This window comes from Gigantopelta aegis, chromosome 14 (genome assembly GCF_016097555.1).
Source record: "Gigantopelta aegis isolate Gae_Host chromosome 14, Gae_host_genome, whole genome shotgun sequence".
In the NCBI taxonomy this organism is placed as follows: Eukaryota; Metazoa; Mollusca; class Gastropoda; order Neomphalida; family Peltospiridae; genus Gigantopelta; species Gigantopelta aegis.
Window position 1 is genome coordinate 56682575 of NC_054712.1, and position 22154 is coordinate 56704728.

General features: G+C 37.1%; 1 protein-coding gene across 1 annotated transcript in view; it reads right to left on the reverse strand.

The window, feature by feature from the left end:
* Nucleotides 1-268: 268 nt before the first annotated feature.
* Nucleotides 269-22154, reverse strand: part of LOC121389349 — a 116793-nt gene continuing 94907 nt past the window's right edge. Inside the window, exons 59-72 of the mRNA XM_041520944.1 lie at nt 21181-21295; nt 17985-18211; nt 16877-16991; nt 14856-15100; nt 12216-12362; nt 10304-10426; nt 8555-8781; nt 6944-7101; nt 6246-6415; nt 5360-5410; nt 3229-3391; nt 2270-2361; nt 965-1079; nt 269-556 (exon numbers count right to left, since the gene is read on the reverse strand). Of these exons, the coding sequence (XP_041376878.1) occupies nt 430-556; nt 965-1079; nt 2270-2361; nt 3229-3391; nt 5360-5410; nt 6246-6415; nt 6944-7101; nt 8555-8781; nt 10304-10426; nt 12216-12362; nt 14856-15100; nt 16877-16991; nt 17985-18211; nt 21181-21295 (2075 nt within the window). The 3' untranslated portion in view covers nt 269-429. The remainder of the gene's footprint in view (nt 557-964; nt 1080-2269; nt 2362-3228; nt 3392-5359; nt 5411-6245; nt 6416-6943; nt 7102-8554; nt 8782-10303; nt 10427-12215; nt 12363-14855; nt 15101-16876; nt 16992-17984; nt 18212-21180; nt 21296-22154) is intronic.

Genomic DNA, 22154 nt, shown 5'->3' on the forward strand with positions numbered 1-22154 from the left:
TGTGTCATATATTATAAGTTATAACCAGTTTAGATTTGTTAGCATTGAATGCAATTTTTGGCAGTTCCAGGGGTTGCAAACAACAATTTTCCTTCTAGGGCCCTTGAGCGGCCCCTGGACCCTGTCCGTAGTAAACTTTTTTGTTCCAGTCCCTCTCACATCCCTGTATGATGACAGACGGATGAAGACAAAACCTATAGTGGCCCTCTGGATTGGTAGGGGACTAATAAGGCTGCGATAAGTCCACACATAAAAAACAGAGAACATATAAAAATACATACTTTATTTACAGGATTAAAAAAAAGTAGCAACAACAAGAAACACGAGAGATAGAAGAAGAAACTGCAGAAGTTTGCGTGGATCAAAGTTAACTATGGACCCAGCCCTGTGGGTCAGAGTTAACTAGGAACTCATCTCTGTGGGTCAGAGTTAACTAGGGACCCAGCCCGGTGGGTAGTTGACGACGATTCCCGCAGGACAGCTGGGTGTTTTACAGCACATTCCAGTACCAGGAGGAATCAGCTTGCATACCTTTGGCAGAGTCCACTCCAGACATCTACAATACAAAAAATATATCAAAATACATTAGTTTCAAGGAAAACATCTAGACTGGATGTTTGTTTGTTGTGTTTAATAACACCACTAGAGCACACTGATTAATTAATCATCAGCTATTGAATGTCAAACATTGGTAATTTTGACTTGTAGTCATCGGAGGAAACCCGCTACAATTTTCCTAATGGAGCAAGGGATTTTTTATATGCACTTTCCCACAGACAGGAAAACACATACCACGGCCTTAGACCAGTTGTGGTGCACTGGTTGGAACGAGAAAAGCCCCAATCAGGTGAATGGATCCACCTAGGTGGTTCAATCCTCTGACGCAAGCATCTCGGGTGAGCACACAACCCACTGAGGTGAATCCCAGCCCTGAATGGGATAGGATGCCTCACAATTTTCATACCTGGTCTCGCATCGGTAGTAACCACGTGTGGCATCTTTGCAGGTGCACTTATAATCGCAGCCATCATTCCAAGACTGACCCTGGGCATACGCCTTGTTCTTGTAATAACAGAAATCTGAAGAAAAAAACAAGAATAAATGTATGTTTATCAACACCCCAACACAAAAATAGAGATCGGCTATTGCGTGTCAAACTTGGTAAGTACATCAATATGATTATAGAATGGAATAGAATGTATGTATCTATAAAGGCAGGATGGATGAGTGAATGAATAAATTGATGAACAACAACATGCCGGAAAGAAAAAAACACCTAATATTGATTAAAACCCCCCACCATTTTTACTACAGTAAACTACATGTACACTTATAACGAACATGTTTAGAATGAACTATTGCATAGAACGAACTGATCTGATCGTAAAGTCCCATTTTATCTCCCTATACATTAATAACTAACTGGTATTTATTTTGACATTGGCACGTCTACCAGTGTAATAGCCCAAAATATACACCCCCGCCAAACTATACCCGGGGTATAAACGGGACTAGCCCAGAATATACCCCGGAGTATAAAATAGGCTAGCCCAGAATATACCTCTCTAGTCTATATTTCAATGTCCAGAGGGTTTTTTCCCCATCATAATTTATATACATGTATTTTGGACTAGAGAATATCGAAATATCTTCTAAAATGACTAATCTGTGATAGTTTTATTTTTATGAAAGCAATAGTTGCTTTTCATTTAAAGCGTTTATTATTATTATTTATTTATTTATATTTTTTATACAGGTTAGTAATAAAAAATGAGAGTTAGGGTTAGGGGTATAGAATAGGCTAGCCCACTTTAAAGGGCATATTGTCACAGACCACTGACCTATTTAATGGTCTAACAAAGATTACCTGAACAAAAATAATTTGATTTGTCCCTAAATGTACTTTATTCAACCATCTTCATAACCACCATACTCCATTTATTAATGATATTTTGTAAAAATAAGTGAATTATGGCAATGGTCTATAATTCAAAAACTAAAATTACCAAGAGGGTTAAGATGGATTTCACTCCATCATGCTTCAGTTTAGGTGATGCGATAGCTAGATTTGGTTTCCAACAATTAGTGTAATTTTTATTTATTATCCATTTTTAGAGAAATAAGGTCCTTAAATCCGTGACAGTATGCCTTTAACCCCGGGTATAGTTTGGCGGGGGTTATATTTGGGGCTGTTATACCGGGATCCGCACTTGGTGTTGCTGACAACTGTTCGCTATGTGTCAGAACTCTTTAAAGGATGATTACTTACTTCCGTTATTTATACAGTCGAGTTTTTCACAACATTCACCAGGTTTCTTTGTCAACTTGCATCCAGAAGGCACGACCGAGTAAACCGGACATCTATAAAATTGAAATAAATTTATATGTGGATTAAATCCTTGTTTACAAAAGGAAAAAGATTATAAATTAAAGTTTGTTTGTTTTGTTTAACAACAGCACTAGAGCACATTGATTTATTAATCATCGGCTGTTGGATGTGAAACATTTGATAATTTTGACATATAGTCTTTAGAGAGGGGTGAAAGCCTCTGAAGTATGTGACGTAATTAATATGAAATCAATCTGCTCTAGTGGTGTCTTTAAACAAACAAATTTTAACCAAAAATGAATATGACGTCATCATATTTGCTTTTATATCAAAACACGTTATGACGTTGTTAGATTAAGTCATATCCTTTCACCCCTCTTGGAGAGAATTCCATAAAAAGACAAAATGGCAACCGGCACAAAATTACATTACATGCTTTTTGCCCTATATGATCTCAGCTAAGTCGATATAGTTATCATCTAGTATGTGGAATCTGTGTCATTGTAATGTTTTTTTTTTCAAGATTTCTGTCTGGACAAAATGTATGTAAAATCTAACGAAAGTTAAAGGTAGGACAGTAATTTATTGTAGTTGTTAACAATTTGGTTCGGACTTTAACTAACAACAACTCTACAAAAACATACTTCCACATGTATAACCACAACATGAGGTGGTACTCTGGCATGAGGGTGCATGGCTGACTGAATAAAATTGTTTGGTCGACGTACATTTGTGTGTTGATTTTTTGCAAGGTAGTTGTGAACAAAGAGTACTCCTTAAAACTAGCAGCCACATGATCCACTCAATATTGCTTAATTTTTCACAGAATATATCATCACATAGAAATTGTATTGAACTGCATGGAGTAATTAATGATGGCGTGCAACCAGTATACCCACATATCTAAACATCTGTAGAAGCCAGTCTTTGCGTCTTCGCAGGTGCAGTTGTACTGGCAGCCATCTTTCCAAGTCTGATGTTCCTTGTAGAATTTGCCCTTGTAGACACAGACATTACTGTTGTGAGTGAACGAGGTTGGAGTTATAGGGTGGGTGCCATCACCTAGTTCACAAACAAAACATTTATATTGTAATTATATAACTTAATTTTATAATACAGTCAAACTTTGATAACTCGATCTTCAAGGGGACGAGGAAATAGTTCGAGTTTTCGAAATTAATATATAAGAGTTCACATTTGAAACTGCATTGCAGCTGGTTGATTTCACTTAATATTGTAAGAAGCATGTGCTTCGCTGCCTACCTCTGAACTCTGAAAACTATGCATCCCCAATTAAAAGGCAAATTAATATATCAGTCACCTCACCCCATGCCACCCCATCCCATCCAATCCCACCCCACCCCAGCTGTTGGCATCTTTGACGCTTGTGATATATTAATTTTACGTATATTGTAAAAGTAAGTAAATAAAACAAAAAAGATAACCCAGATGAATATGAAATATATGTTTGGGCATATAGGCTACATGTATTTATTGACAGAAAAAAAGAAGAAAAAAAAGAAGAAGGTATTTACATACATATATAAATAACAGAAAGTAATGGCATATTTTACAGATGTTAATACAAGGCGGAACGTAACTAACAAATAACACTGAATGCCAAATAACACTATAAGTACATTTGTTTTACACAGAATTATTTACGCTTCACACCTCTACTTTCTTTCTCCAATCTGGCCACCCACCCCCATTTCTGGGCCCTATGCAAGATTGCTTGGATGACAAGAAAGCAGAAGTTTTTAAAACCAATCTGGCAAACCTCACATTACCAGGTCCTTCCCCAGATTTCTCTATCTGTGATGTATCAATTTTTAACATAACTAAATGACTAGTAATTGGTAAACATTAATTGATATATAAATACAAAAGGAAATGTTTGACACGATTCACGCCTTTGAGAGCAAAAACAAACCGCGCTAACAATTATTACAGATGCTCTTTGAAGTTAACCAGACTGTCTGTAATTATGTATTACGCAGCGAGCCTCTCCACCACGGACCAAACACAGGATAATTTCGTCCCGCTTAGTCGGCGATCTATTATTCTGTAATTATCACCTTAATCCTCGACAGCCAAGACCACCCAAGACAGGCGCGCTTCGCTTGTTTGACATGATTGACAATGCATTCGTCTTTAAAATACTATCAGCAACGACAGTTTGATCAATCCACACGCGTCGAGTTTTCGAGGTGCATACTCTATTAAATCTTTATGGCGGGACCAAAGAATTAAGTCGAGAGATTGAGTTTATTGAGTTTTCGAAGTTTGAGTTTTTAAAGGTCAGTTTGGATAACAACTTGGCCGGGACCGTCGCTTCAGATCGAGAGATCGAAGGTGGAGTGATCGAAGGTGGAGTGATCGAAGTTTGACTGTATAATAATTAAAATTTCTGTTACCTTAATTACAATTTAACATCATCACATTGGTCCAGCTGTAGCAATGTACATGTAAGTTTGTTAATTTCTTGGTGAACTTAAAAATAACGTTGTCAGGGAATGTCATAGCTGATGAAATCACTTTGTATTGATACTTTGTCTTTAGTTATTGTTTAAGAAACAAAAAAATAATTCTAAATAAAATGTCAACTTCTAATGTTATTATTAGTAAGTATGTTTTAAATTTAATTACATGGATTGTCTGTGAGTTTTGAAAGTTATTATGGGTACGAAAACCCCTCCAAAATGTTCACACCCGATAAGCTTAAAAGAAATAACAAATAATCCTTAAACATTTTATAACTTTGATTAGGATTCATTTTAACAACATATGCCACTTTGGTTTAGGCTTAAAAAACAAATAGGAGTGCTTCAGGTTTCATCCTTGAAAAAAATTAAGTTTGTGGCTTTGTTTTAACCGCAGCTTATTTAAAGGTACAGTTTATGTACGGATGAAGGTCAAAACGTGGTCTAAAAACAAAAGGTGCGGTTTATACACCAGTGCGTGTAATAGGTCAGAAAATACGTTTCATTAAAAAAAACATTTCTCTAAAAAATAAGGAAATATAATTACAATTTCCGCCTTGAGCAAGAATGGCAAACACATCTCCAGATCCTAGACTACCTGCAAATGAATAATGAGAAATAATTAGGCTGTATGTAAAACTTTAGCTCAATGAAAATTAATGTTTTTTTTGTAGTTTTTTTTAAAATGACACTACAGCATATTGTAGCCATTTAAGCATTAAAGTCACAGGCCCTGGTTTAAAAAATTCAAAATAGACACTTACCGGTATATGTTTGGTTAATTTATAAACCAATGGGAAATGGGAGGGTGTTGTATGGACCAATACACTTTGTTTTGTTTAATTAGAGCACATTGATTTATTAATTAATAATCGGCTATTGCATGTCAAACGTTTGGGTTATTGGTTGCTGAAGTCATACGATTGTCAAAGTGTATGCTAGCAAAATTCTCTTTAATTTTGACAAATACCGGTAGTCTTAGAGAGGAAACCTGCTATATTTTTCCATCAGCAAAACGGGATCTTTTATATGCTCTTTTCCAGTCAGGACTAAACATACCAGACTTTGATATACAAGCCACGAGGCACTGGTTATGACGGAAAAAACCCCAAACTAATCCGAGAATGGATCCGATGATAGGATTTGATCCCTTGACTAAAACACCTCTAGTAAATGCCATACTGACTAAGCTAGATCCTGCCCACTTTGTGGACCAGTACGTCTATCCACTTAGGGCTACTGATCCTACAACGCACTGCATCTTAGTTGATCTAGTAATACTCTACAGTGGCCTGGGCTACCGGTTCATGTATATAAAATCTGGTAGCCCTCAGTAAAAACTTAGTAGCCCAAAAATTCCAGCAACAAAAGCAAACCTAAATGGCCACTCCCATACACAATCCTGCTTAAGCTGGTAATGAATGAAAACGTACTCTGACTGAATTTCCCCTTCTGGTTTCCTTTGACGTAATAGAAAGCCGGTTTTCCCGAGCTGCTTGGCTCGAAGCTGCATCCTGACCGCGTGGACACCATGAACCAGCCGTTGACATCACACCCGAACCCAGAACTACTGGCATAGAACTCGCGGCCAGTAGAAGGATCTCTGTAGGAAAATGTCATATTCAATAAACTCATACAAAAATTAAGCTGGATGGAAAATATTGTTAGTAATTTTATTATCTAATTTTTTTTATTTTTTATTTTTAAAGTATAGCCAAATTCAAGAACTACTGACATAGAACTCTCATCCGGTTGAAGGTCCTCTGTAGGAAAATGTCATATTCAATATACTGTGGCAAGTGAAGTTTAGGTGTCATGCTCTATAAAAAATACATTTAAAAAAAAAAAAAAAATTGCTTGAAAGTGTGTGCTGGGGTGGTGGTGAGGGGTTAGATCCCCTTAACCCTCATCGGCACAAGTGCCTGTAATTTCCTATAACATTACACTTGAGTGATTCAAATGTCATTCTTCTTATTTAATGATCAATGATCAGCTTCTTGAAAAAATTTAGAATCTTATACTTTCTGTTGCAATATTTATAAGCAATATGTTTAATAATTCTGCTCAAGTGAAAATTGAGTTCAACTAAGTTAATTTTTTATTTCACACTGCTATCCCACTAAAAGCATACCCTGACAATCTGAAGATGTTCAATGGAGCATATCGGATGTCGTTCCAAGTGCTGGAGATGATTCGTTCCGGTCTGAACCAGTTCATTTTGTCACTGTTCCGAGCGTCAAATATAATGTTAGCCTTTTCCACTCCATTGTTGTAGATCCCTACCATGACCTGAAAACCCCCAAATTGCAACCTTTAATTACAAACGATATATTATCACCATATTTATAAAATAAATTAAACTTAAAAAACTGCAGATGCCCAGTTAAATATCAATTATTACATGAAATTATTTTGCCAAATTAAAATACAATTCACCAGTTGAGTTTAAAATTCACAATTGGCGAATTTGTCGAGTTCCAGAGCTAGTCCAGAATACACATAGATGTTCAAGAATCAGTACAAAAACAGTGATTTGTCGAGTTCCAGAGCTAGTCCAGAATACACATAGATGTTCAAGAATCAGTACAAAAACAGTGATTTGTCGAGTTCCAGAGCTAGTCCAGAATACACATAGATGTTCAAGAATCAGTACAAAAACAGTGATTTGTCGAGTTCCAGAGCTAGTCCAGAATACACATAGATGTTCAAGAATCAGTACAAAAACAGTGATTTGTCGAGTTCCAGAGCTAGTCCAGAATACACATAGATGTTCAAGAATCAGTACAAAAACAGTGATTTGTCGAGTTCCAGAGCTAGTCCAGAATACACATAGATGTTCAAGAATCAGTACAAAAACAGTGATTTGTAGAGTACAAGAGCTAGTCCAGAATACACATAGATGTTCAAGAATCAGTACAAAAACAGTGATTTGTCGAGTTCCAGAGCTAGTCCAGAATACACATAGATGTTCAAGAATCAGTACAAAAAGAGTGATTTGTCGAGTTCCAGAGCTAGTCCAGAATACACATAGATGTTCAAGAATCAGTACAAAAACAGTGATTTGTAGAGTACAAGAGCTAGTCCAGAATACACATAGATGTTCAAGAATCAGTACAAAAACAGTGATTTGAATGAATAAAAACATAATGGTTATCAATATTTCGGTGAAAGGATTTTATTATAACACCAGTGGGAATTGTGTTAATTAATGGGTGTTCTCATTATGCAATTGTGGCTCAGACTTGTCACATGTGATCAAATTGTACTGCGAGAACACCTAAATCAGAACAATTTTAGTCTAATATGTTCAGATTTTTGTAGGGCCGAAAAACTGCAATGAGACAAGTCGGTGCGACTAATCGCATGATGGAAACCCTGGTTAAATTTGATAAATTGCGTCTTAACCTATAGGTTACCAAGCCTGTAGTTTACGATAATCTGTACATGAGTTACCAGACTGTGTGCTTCTTTCAATGCCTGCATTCAGACAATATTTCATTTCATTTTAACTTATTTTCGTGATTATATCCAATTAAGGTTCAAGCACACTGTCCTGTACACACACCTCAACAATCTGGGCTGTCTGTCCAGGACAGTGGGTTAGTTGTTAGTCAGAGAAGAGAGGGTGTAGTGGTCTTATACCTACATGTACCCATTGAGTCGTTAAAACTCACTCTGGTTGGGACCACGACACCACCGAGGCCGGGGTTTTTTGGGACAATAAACACATTACTGTGTGTACCTTGTCGAAGTGACATTCGCTCCAGTGGTTGGACAAGTCTGGCTTGTAGTGCTGAGGGAACTGGGCGGTCATCAGTTGTGCTGCTGGGACATGCTCATTCTGGGTGTTGGGGGATGCCCACAGACTGAATAGATCTCCGGGTGCTCCTGCCACCCCCTTCAACAAAATGGTCCAGCCCTGAGGTGGAATACCCAGTCCAGCTGGAAGTGGCGTTGTTACCTGACCTGCTAAAAAATTTGAAAACAAAACGAGAGAGAGAGATATTATTATACGAGCTTGTGTGTCATACTTATTTTATGAAATGAGAGGCAATTTCCGTAAAGAGCTCCAATCAGGATTTTTGTACGGAAATATTTATTAGATATTTTTAAGCATTTAACAATTGAATTTTTTTTTTTTTAATGTGATTCAATTTATAAAATATTTTACATGTTTGGTGCCAAATATAGACCATCTGTCATGTTTTCTTTACCGTTATTTTACATGTTTGGTGCCAAATATAGACCATCTGTCATGTTTTCTTTACCGCTATTTTACATGTTTGGTGCCAAATATAGACCATCTGTCATGTTTTCTTTACCGCTATTTTACATGTTTGGTGCCAAATATAGACCATCTGTCATGTTTTCTTTACCGCTATTTTACATGTTTGGTGCCAAATATAGACCATCTGTCATGTTTTCTTTACCGCTATTTTACATGTTTGGTGCCAAATATAGACCATCTGTCATGTTTTCTTTACCGCTATTTTACATGTTTGGTGCCAAATACAGACCATCTGTCATGTTTTCTTTACCGCTATTTTACATGTTTGGTGCCAAATACAGACCATCTGTCATGTTTTCTTTACCGCTATTTTACATGTTTGGTGCCAAATATAGACCATCTGTCATGTTTTCTTTACCGCTATTTTACATGTTTGGTGCCAAATATAGACCATCTGTCATGTTTTCTTTACCGCTATTTTACATGTTTGGTGCCAAATATAGACCATCTGTCATGTTTTCTTTACCGCTATTTTACATGTTTGGTGCCAAATATAGACCATCTGTCATGTTTTCTTTACCGTTATTTTACATGTTTGGTGCCAAATATAGACCATCTGTCATGTTTTCTTTACCGTTATTTTACATGTTTGGTGCCAAATATAGACCATCTGTCATGTTTTCTTTACCGTTATTTTACATGTTTGGTGCCAAATATAGACCATCTGTCATGTTTTCTTTACCGTTATTTTACATGTTTGGTGCCAAATATAGACCATCTGTCATGTTTTCTTTACCGTTATTTTACATGTTTGGTGCCAAATATAGACCATCTGTCATGTTTTCTTTACCGTTATTTTACATGTTTGGTGCCAAATATAGACCATCTGTCATGTTTTCTTTACCGTTATTTTACATGTTTGGTGCCAAATATAGACCATCTGTCATGTTTTCTTTACCGCTATTTTACATGTTTGGTGCCAAATATAGACCATCTGTCATGTTTTCTTTACTGCTATTTTACTTGGAATAAACAGCATTATTTTACTTGAAATAAATACTGGTATTTCATGTGGAATAAATAACATTATGTTGTATAGATGAATAAATAACATTATTTTGTATGGATGAATAAATAACATTATTTTATACAGAATGATTGACATTATTTTGATTATGGATAAAATACTGTTACTTTATACAGCATTAATAATGCTTCTGGACCCTACCCAAACAGTACAAATAGGAGTCGTCTAATACTTACGACACAAACCACAGGACAGGGCACAGTTTGTCTTGGCCCAGGTTAGATACAGACCGGCACAAGAACTCTTTCCGTAGTCATGACAATTAGTCAGAACGTCATGGCAACCACTTTGTGGCTTAGCTGTATATAGAGATAACAAAAACAAAAGAAAAACACAACACTTAGGACAAGCAGTATAAAATTTGAAAGCAATAATGGACCAAGCTAAAATTAAACTGTTTGTGTATGTGTGTGCATTTACCATCTGGCATATAAAGTGTGAAACCGGCCTCAGTGGTGTAGAGGTTACAAATGTATGTCATAGGCCTTATGGGTGGAAGGTACTGGGTTCAAATCCCAGTCCACTAGCACCCATTCAGAGTGAGTTAAAACAGCTCAGTGATTTCTCTCTCTCACCAGTAGCCACTCAGATAGCCGAGATGTGTGCCCAGGCATAATGCTTGAACCTAACTGGATATAGGCAGAACGAATGACTGCCCATTGTATGTAAGGAGCAAACGTGGGTTAGATATGCTTGAAAATCACGAGTTGTAAGCTAAATCATCTCGAGTTGTAAGCTAAATCATCTCGAGTTTGTAAAATAAATCATCTCGAGTTGTAAGCTCAATTATCTTGATTTGTAAGCTAAATCATCTCGAGTTGTTAAAGTTGACCATTTCTGTGGGTTTTTTTTTTTTATTGCACATGGAATCCACTTGCATTAATTTCCTGTTGCATTTTTGTGTGACCACAATGACATTAATTTCATGTCACATTTTTGTGTGACCACCATGACATTAATTTCATGTCACATTTTTGTGTGACCACCGTGACATTAATTTCATGTCGCATTTTTGTGTGACCACTGTGACATTAATTTCATGTCACATTTTTGTGTGACCACCATGACATTAATTTCATGTCACATTTTTGTGTGACCACCATGACATTAATTTCATGTCGCATTTTTGTGTGACCACTGTGACATTAATTTCATGTCGCATTTTTGTGTGACCACCATGACATTAATTTCATATAGCATTTTTGTGTGACCACTGTGACATTAATTTCATGTCGCATTTTTGTGTGACCACCATGACATTAATTTCATGTCATATTTTTGTGTGACCACCGTGACATTAATTTCATGTCGCATTTTTGTTGTGACTACCGTGTCATTAATTTCATGTCGCATTTTTGTTGTGACCACCATCACTTGCATTAATTTAGGGATGCCTTAATTTCAAGATGTACAGTACAATTAAGACGTTTTAACTATCACACAGCCACAGGGTCTATGATATATACAAAACTTCACTTACGTTGTTTTTACTTCCTATTTATTGCACAGGTTCATTTTTCTCAAGAATATATACCCCGAAACTGCTTAGCGGTCAAGTGGTATGTTCTTGCGCAAAATAAACGAGTGCAATAAACAGGAAGCGAAAACAATGTATGTGAATTCTGTATTTATTACATACCTTCTTTTGTGCTTTACAAAAACCGTTTTTAATTTAACGTCATAACAACACTTTCTTAAATCTATGATTAATACTCCTTTTATGGATTTACTTAATGTTAAAAATCATACTCTGGGGCAATATTGTGTAATGTTTCAAATATGATGTGACATAATTTGTAAATTAAACATGACGTCACTAATAAAAAGGTGCCAATATAGTAAAAATAAAAAGGGAATTCCCCATTCAAAAGTTCCGTTTCAGATCGCACATAATTTGTAAATTAAACAAGACGTCACTAATAAAAAGGCGCTAATATAGTACAAATAAAAGGGGAATTCCCCATTTAAAAGTTCCAGTCCAGATCGCACATACATGTATGTGCAATACAAGATAAATTTATCACATGGTTTGAACATGTCTTTATCACTATAGCTTCGTAAAATTGAATAGGTAGTAAAATGACTTACAGCAGTAGCCACAATAGAGCTGACAGTTGTCTCTCGCCCAGTGCTCGTACTGACCAAGACAAGATGTCTTTCCGTAACTTGCACAGTTGGTCAGTTTGTCAACACACCCTGTCTGTGCAGGGTTGGGACTTGTTACAGGAATGTTAGCTGAAATACAAAAACAAGTGGCAACAATCCTTAGAGAATCGTAGAAGGTTGGTCGACACACCCTGTCTGTGGGGGGTTGGGACTTGTTACAGGAGTGCTAGCTGAAATACAAAAACAAGTGGCAACAATCCTTAGAGAATCGTAGAAGGTTGGTCGACACACCCTGTCTGTGGGGGGTTGGGACTTATTACAGGAGTGTTAGCTGAAATACAAAAACAAGTGGCAACAATCCTTAGAGAATCGTAGAAGGGTGGTCGACACACCCTGTCTGTGGGGGGTTGGGACTTGTTACAGGAATGTTAGCTGAAATACAAAAACAAGTGGCAACAATCCTTAGAGAATCGTAGAAGGTTGGTCGACACACCCTGTCTGTGGGGGGTTGGGACTTGTTACAGGAGTGCTAGCTGAAATACAAAAACAAGTGGCAACAATCCTTAGAGAATCGTAGAAGGTTGGTCGACACACCCTGTCTGTGGGGGGTTGGGACTTATTACAGGAGTGTTAGCTGAAATACAAAAACAAGTGGCAACAATCCTTAGAGAATCGTAGAAGGGTGGTCGACACACCCTGTCTGTGGGGGGTTGGGACTTGTTACAGGAATGTTAGCTGAAATACAAAAACAAGTGGCAACAATCCTTAGAGAATCGTAGAAGGTTGGTCGACACACCCTGTCTGTGGGGGGTTGGGACTTGTTACAGGAGTGCTAGCTGAAATACAAAAACAAGTGGCAACAATCCTTAGAGAATCGTAGAAGGTTGGTCGACACACCCTGTCTGTGGGGGGTTGGGACTTGTTACAGGAGTGTTAGCTGAAATACAAAAACAAGTGGCAACAATCCTTAGAGAATCGTAGAAGGTTGGTCGACACACCCTGTCTGTGGGGGGTTGGGACTTGTTACAGGAGTGTTAGCTGAAATACAAAAACAAGTGGCAACAATCCTTAGAGAATCGTAGAAGGGTGGTCGACACACCCTGTCTGTGGGGGGTTGGGACTTGTTACAGGAATGTTAGCTGAAATACAAAAACAAGTGGCAACAATCCTTAGAGAATCGTAGAAGGTTGGTCGACACACCCTGTCTGTGGGGGGTTGGGACTTGTTACAGGAGTGCTAGCTGAAATACAAAAACAAGTGGCAACAATCCTTAGAGAATCGTAGAAGGTTGGTCGACACACCCTGTCTGTGGGGGGTTGGGACTTATTACAGGAGTGTTAGCTGAAATACAAAAACAAGTGGCAACAATCCTTAGAGAATCGTAGAAGGGTGGTCGACACACCCTGTCTGTGGGGGGTTGGGACTTGTTACAGGAATGTTAGCTGAAATACAAAAACAAGTGGCAACAATCCTTAGAGAATCGTAGAAGGTTGGTCGACACACCCTGTCTGTGGGGGGTTGGGACTTGTTACAGGAGTGCTAGCTGAAATACAAAAACAAGTGGCAACAATCCTTAGAGAATCGTAGAAGGTTGGTCGACACACCCTGTCTGTGGGGGGTTGGGACTTGTTACAGGAGTGTTAGCTGAAATACAAAAACAAGTGGCAACAATCCTTAGAGAATCGTAGAAGGTTGGTCGACACACCCTGTCTGTGGGGGGTTGGGACTTGTTACAGGAGTGTTAGCTGAAATACAAAAACAAGTGGCAACAATCCTTAGAGAATCGTAGAAGGTTGGTCGACACACCCTGTCTGTGGGGGGTTGGGACTTGTTACAGGAGTGTTAGCTGAAATACAAAAACAAGTGGCAACAATCTTTAGAGCACAGTATCCTAATAAACATGCACTGACAGTTTGTTTGTTTGTTTTGTTTAACAACACCACTAGAGCACATTGATTTATTAATCATCGGTTAATGGATGTCAAACATTGGGTAAGTTTGACATATAGTCTTAGAGAGGAAACCCGCTACATTTTTCCATTAGTAGCAAGGGATTTTTTATATGCACCATCCCACAGATAGGATAGCACATACCATAGCCTTTGATATACCAGTCATGGTGCACTGGCTGGAATGAGAAATAGCTCAATGGACTGCACTAACAGAGCAATATTGTGATTGAAAATTAAAAAGACAAAAAGAAAATATGTCAGAAAATGTAAGAATTTAATGTTACAACTTCAAATGTTACAACTCTACCAAACATGAATACATTCCATTTCAATACACTGTTCAAGCTATACTGGATTAATGAACAAAGGAATGTTTGATGACACCCCAGCACCAAGGTGAGGAACTGCACACTCAAAGAGAAAGGTTGTTGGACAACTTAAATTGCATTATGTTAGAAAATGAAAATTGAGAGAGAGAGGGAGGGAGAGAAAGAGAAAGAGAAAGAGATAGAGAGAGAGAAAGAGAGACAGACAAAGAGAGGTATTTTACAAAATGAAAATTGAGAGAGAGAGAGAGAGAGAGAGAGAGAGAGAGAGAGAGAGAGAGAGAGAGAGAGACCTTCTCACTCTTCCCCCATTTCCTATTGGCTAGCACAGAGCAAATACTCACGACAGAAGTTGCAGTAGGCTGGGCAGTTCGTTTTGGCCCACTGGATGTAAGGTGCCTTGCAGCTTTTCTTTCCATACGAGACACAGTTGGGCAGGACGTCCTTGCAGGCACCAGTGATGTGCACAGGTGTCATCTTAACGGGGTACGGTGTTGTCACGATGTTACACGTAACCTGCTGACAGCACTGGCCCTGTGGTGGCTGGACAAATCTGCACGCTGGAGGCAGGTTGCTGTATTGTGGACACCTGGTTAACAAAAGCATACACACAATGTCATTTAGAATCATCCGAGATACCCTCCACCACCCGAAAAAAACAAAAAAACGCTACTTTTATAACAAGGATTCACACACACACACACACACACACACACACACCTACACACACATGTACCCACCCACACCTACACACACACACACACACACACACACAAACACCTACACACACATGTGCCCCCTACACACACACACACACACACACAGTATGGTCCTGTTTTGGGGTTTGTTGCTGTAGTTGTTCAAATACAGTTTGATATTTATAATAATTCTTCTCCTGCAATAAATGTTGAAATAGTAAATAATGTGAAATTGTTCTCTGGATGAACTGGAACTGGATGAACTGGAGCTATTGAAAAACAAATTAAGACAACTTTAGAACAGGTTTTTCCTGGCCTGGTGCTTATAAAACGTTTAGAGTCTACACTTGAGAGACACTAATGTCATGACAATGCTATACAAACTGTATGTGTGTGACCAGGCATCGCAATAAGCATTGTGTCTGGTAACCCATTTACAGGTTACCACAAAATATAGCCTCGTAACTTATAGGTTACCACAACTATAAGTCGACACTACTAAAATGCGGACGTTCTGAAATTGTATCGGTGCACATGAACATCAGTACAAAAAACTAAATTTATCTAGTGGGAACTGCTTAAACACTGATTGCCGAAATTGCTTTGCAATTGCACAAGTGCGCATGAATATCAGTGCAATTTCGTGTGAGAAAATAAAATGCAGAAGTAAATTTATTTAGTGGGCGCTACTTAAACGTGGAATGACTATAATTGCTTGCAATTGCACAAGTGCGTGCGAACATCGATGCAATTTCTTATGAGAAAATGAAACGTGGAAGCCTGGAATGCATTGCCTGGTTTACGTTCAGAAACTACCATTTGTTGAAATTTTTGTCGAGAACAAAACACTGTTCTCAACTTTTCTTACATGTGGTAACCTCCCAGTAACCTGAACAACCGTTCTCGACTTATTTCGATGTCTGTGTGACAGCATTAGAGATTGAGTCCGGACTCTAAAAGTTTTATAAAGTACAGGCCTGGACTTCATTTTTGCAACAGTATTGAGGTAATTAATCTAACAAATAAATGTAGGTATTACTACAAAAGCATCTAATACATGCACATGTAACACTGAACAGTCTTTGACAGACTGTTACGCCGCTATAGATATATCAGCTTTTATGTATCGATCCGCACACACTTCCAGACACATCCCTGCTTCCACATTTATACCTGTCTGCAATGCAATTAAATATGGCAGATAATGGATAATTTATGTGAAAGTACAATGTAGCTACATGTAGGTGCAGATGAAACAACTGATATATCTGACTGTGGCCATATAGTCTGTCCCATGGGGAGAACCTTTTTTCATGCTATGGAAATGACTACAAATTATTTATTTTTGAGCCGATTGTTTTCTAAATTGGACACAAAAATATTATATTTTGAGTTATTTTCAAAACACTTTTACTTTTCTTCTTACCGCAAACAAAACTAAAATTATTTACAAAAAACATTTTTGTAGGAGGAAGGGATGGACTATAGATCTTGCACATCAGTTGCCCGACCATGATATTCCTTTGGCCCTGGGCATTGCATGGACAATGGTATTTTTAACTCGAGGAGCGTTACTTGTTAAACACCTTTCCAATAACTAAATACACAAATTAAAGTTTAAATTGCACCTGACAAAAAATCTGAGAACAAATAGCAAATCAACCTACTTGGGATGACACTGATACTGGCCCTGGTCGCTGTCCAGACAAGCGCAGTCGTACTTGCAGCCATCGGTCCACGTTTCACCGCGGCGATACAGGTGTCCGTTGTACACACATCCAGCTGTGAGGAAATGGTAAAATATAAATCAAAATACAAGCTGTGAAAACTGTGTGTACGACAATTCTGTTTGCTCTTCACTTACATGTATAAGTGTGGTTTTACATAGCCCATTTTTCATTTGCACATAAAATGTAGGACATATAACTTATATGGTCATAACCACATACACAACATACATGTAGAAGAAGTGCCTGGAATATTTTTATGTACCGTACATCTTTGCCTATAAGTAGATTTTATCAAAATATTATTTTATAACTTATGTGGGTTGACTTATAAGAGAAAGAGAAGTTTGTTTTGTTTAATGACACCACTATTGATATATTACTCATCGACTATTGGATGTCAAACATATGGTCATTTTGACACAGTCATAGAGAGGAAACCCACTACATTTTTCCATTAGTAGCAAGGGATCTTTTATATGCACCATCCCACAGACAGGATAGCACATACCACGACCTTTGATATACCAGTCATGGTGCACTGGCTGGAATGAGAAATAACCTAATGGGCCCACCGACGTGGACCGATCGCACATCAAGTGAACGCTTTATCACTGGGCTACACCCCGACCCCCAACTTATAAGGGGTTCAATTTTTTTTTTAGGGGAGGTATTGCAATTTTTTATTGTTCAAAATGATCGCTCCAGCCAGTGCACCACGACTGGTACCGGTACATCAAAGGCCATGGTATGTGCTATCCTGTCTATGGGATGGTGCATATAAAAGATCCCTTGCTGCTAATCGAAAAGAATAGCTCATGAAGTGGCGACAGCGTGGTTTCCTCTCTCAATATCTGTGTGGTCCTTCACCATATGTCTGACGCCATATAACCGTCAATAAAATGTGTTGAATGCGTCATTAAATAAAACATTTCTTTCTCTTTTTTTGTTCAAAATGATTATACTCCACCCAAATATAGTGAACCATGCATTTTTCAATGGTGTTTAGTCTATAAATGCTCTTAAAAACAAGAAACTTTGGTATTACGTGTTCGTCCATTGATGATGATGTTCGTGCCGGGAGTGTATCCAGGTCTGAATCCCGTGAATCCGCCGGTGAATGAGCCGACTATCGGGTAGACGCCGGGTGCTGTCAGCGGATTGACGACGGTGCCGTCAGGTTTACGGCACATCGGCCTCTGACAGCAGACTGCCGGCGTGGTGACGAGGTAACAGCCCTGCTGCGTTAGTTTACTGACGTCATACTTGGGACATCTAGCAAGTGCAAACAAACGGTTATAAGCGTCAGCAGTTCATCTTCATCATTATTCACACTTAAAGTGACAGACCCTAGTTTTTCAACATTACCACACATTTTTCACCATTAGTTCCATTTTTGATAATTTTAAATTAGATATTACTTACTTTTTATTATTTAGATTATCCATTTCTGTACATCCATTTTGTTCTGGTCATCTTGGAGTTTGTAATAGTGCAAAATGCATTTTAAAACTACACATACCTCTGAGAAGTAACAATTATCAGGGTTTTAATACTCATGTTTCTAGACTCCGATAATCAGCATCATTCCCCACCATTCACAAAACGCTGCAACGTTTTTTATTCCCAATTTTGGACAAAATAATTCCCAATCCGAATGTAAATAATTCCTTTTTTATTACTATATAAAGATTTATCCTATAACTTACCCATGATATCCATGTCATAAACCCATGTGATAATTTACTTTATTAACCCGGTTAATAATGGTATGCAAATTTACAAGGTCTCTAGGTAATGTGTTTACAAAGATTTGTTTAAAATGTGTGACATCAAACTAATCTGTGATAACATCATATTATCGATGGCGGCGACTTTAGTACTGTGATTTACTAAAAAATTAATTTGAATGTTATTTTAGAAATGTTATACAATAAATAGAATTCGCTACTCATGTTTTTCAATATGTAAAATATCAACCTCATCTAGTTAATCGGTATTTTTCTCGGCAAAGCCTCGACAAATACCAATTAACATAGACTTGGTTGATATTTTCCATATAAAAAAATACTTGTGATGAATCCTCTATATATTTTTTAAAATGAAACAGAACACTTGACAAACTCACCCATAACTTTTCATAATGCAAAATCGATATATTAGTTTGAATAAATTACAAGTATATGTATGGTATTACTCTTTTAAATTTTAACTTTAAGTTTTAAAATGAACCTGAAAATTCCCATTTTTTTTAAAATGACGCTAAAATTCCCAAAGTCAAAGCCATGAGTATCAAGTTAAATTTTAGAAATAAACCCCTGATTATGGAGACAATCTCTAGTCTATATTAAGAGAGTATATCTCTTCGTTTCAATGTCACAGTCTTGTTTCATTTTATTGTAACTTTACACAGATTTGTTACATGTTTGTAGATTACCCAAGCTTGGTGTTTATTACACGGGCTGAAGCTATTATGGTACACTGACAACCAGTACTGTAACTTTTCAACTGCAATTCGCTATTATGGTACACTGACAACCAGTACTGTAACTTTTCAACTGCAATTCGCTATTATGGTACATTGACAACCAGTACTGTAACTGTTCAACTGCAATTCGCTATTATGGTACACTGACAACTACAATTCAACTGCAATTCGCTATTATGGTACACTGACAACCAGTACTGTAACTGTTCAACTGCAATTCGCTATTATGGTACACTGACAACCAGTACTGTAACTTTTCAACTGCAATTCGCTATTATGGTACATTGACAACCAGTACTGTAACTTTTCAACTGCAATTCGCTATTATGGTACACTGACAACCAGTACTGTAACTTTTCAACTGCAATTCGCTATTATGGTACACTGACAACCAGTACTGTAACTGTTCAACTGCAATTCGCTATTATGGTACATTGACAACCAGTACTTTAACTTTTCAACTGCAATTCGCTATTATGGTACATTGACAACCAGTACTGTAACTGTTCAACTGCAATTCGCTATTATGGTACATTGACAACCAGTACTGTAACTTTTCAACTGCAATTCGCTATTATGGTACATTGACAACCAGTACTTTAACTTTTCAACTGCCATTCGCTATTATGGTACACTGACAACCAGTACTTTAACTTTTCAACTGCAATTCGCTATTATGGTACATTGACAACCAGTACTGTAACTTTTCAACTGCAATTCGCTATTATGGTACATTGACAACCAACTGTTCAACTGCAATTCGCTATTATGGTACATTGACAACCAGTACTTTAACTTTGCAACTGCAATTCGCTATTATGGTACACTGACAACCAGTACTTTAACTTTTCAACTGCAATTCGCTATTATGGTACACTGACAACCAGTACTTTAACTTTTCAACTGCAATTCGCTATTATGGTACACTGACAACCAGTACTGTAACTGTTCAACTGCAATTCGCTATTATGGTACATTGACAACCAGTACTGTAACTGTTCAACTGCAATTCGCTATTATGGTACATTGACAACCAGTACTTTAACTTTTCAACTGCAATTCGCTATTATGGTACACTGACAACCAGTACTGTAACTGTTCAACTGCAATTCGCTATTATAGTACATTGACAACCAGTACTGTAACTGTTCAACTGCAATTCGCTATTATGGTACATTGACAACCAGTACTGTAACTGTTCAACTGCAATTCGCTATTATGGTACACTGACAACCAGTAATTTTTGCACTTTTCAACTGCAATTTATTTATCATAAAGACAACCTTACATCCATGTTATGATGCAGGGATTTTCTGAGGATTTTTTGCCAGGGTCCATGTCCGATCGACTTGGGACAATTAGTGCAAATAAATCATATTTGAGACATGTTTTCAGGCCACTTTCTGATGCAGTACACCACTGTTCAGTTAATTTATTAGAACAGACATAATTAGATGTATATATTGGGAATATTTAGTAGAGAAATTGGGTATTTTCAGTGCCACTTTCTTTTGGGAAAGGGCCTATATTGGGACCCACATAACGCCTGGATAAAGCCCTGTAATGATAAATAAATCAATGTACTCTAGTTGTGTCGTTAAACAAAACAAACTGTAAACGTGAATGTGTCACTATATAGATGACCTACTCTGATATATATGCACATATCAAAAAGACAACTTTACATCCAATAACTGATGATTAATAAGCAAAACAAAAACGTAAACGTGAATGTGTTACTGTGTAGGTGACCTACTTTGGTATGCACTTGAAGAATCCAGACCGTGCCTCAACACACTCACACTGGTAGTTGCACCCATCGTCCCAGTGCTCTCCCTGGTTGTACATCCTGTTCTTGTAAACACACTTATCTAAAATCATTAAAATCATCTATAGTACAAGAATATCGTGGAATTAGAAATCTTGCCTGCCATAAACTAATTTGGTGTCAGTCATAGCTGTACCCACTGATGTATGCATCGATGCATAGTTTATATACATATATATATATATATATATATATATATATATATATATATATATTATTAAAATAATAATAAAATAAAATAATAATATTATTAAATTCAATTTTTAATTAATTTTAATTTAAGTTTTAATTTTATATGTTATTTAAAAAAAAAACCATATTTAAAGGAACAGTTAATTATAAACAATGTTTGACTGAGCTATGACTTTGGGGCTAAAGGCAAACTGTTAATGTGGAACAAATAGCTTACATATACCTGTACCTCCAGTGACAATTATCACAATTTACTTAACATAATTATTCCAAATGATAAAAAATCAGCAAATCACTCCCTATTGATTCCTACATTGGCAACAGAAATACCAATTGGTACAGGAACATGATTACCGAAATTTGATATAATTGCAGTATTCCAAAGATTAAATATCAAGAAATTTGATATAATTGCAGTATTCCAAAGATTAAATATCAAGAAATTTGATATAATTGCAGTATTCCAAAGATTAAATATCAAGAAATTTGATATAATTGCAGTATTCCAAAGATTAAATATCAAGAAATGTCATTCCTTTACTTTTCTCCAATGGCTACAAGCGACCGTGACATAATTATTCCAAAGATTAAAAATCTTTCCATTGATTCCTCCGGTGAAGACACAAGTCCCAGTGGACATAGGTGATCGTGACATAATTATTCCAAAGATTAAAAATCTTTGCATTGATTCCTCCAGTGATGACACAAGT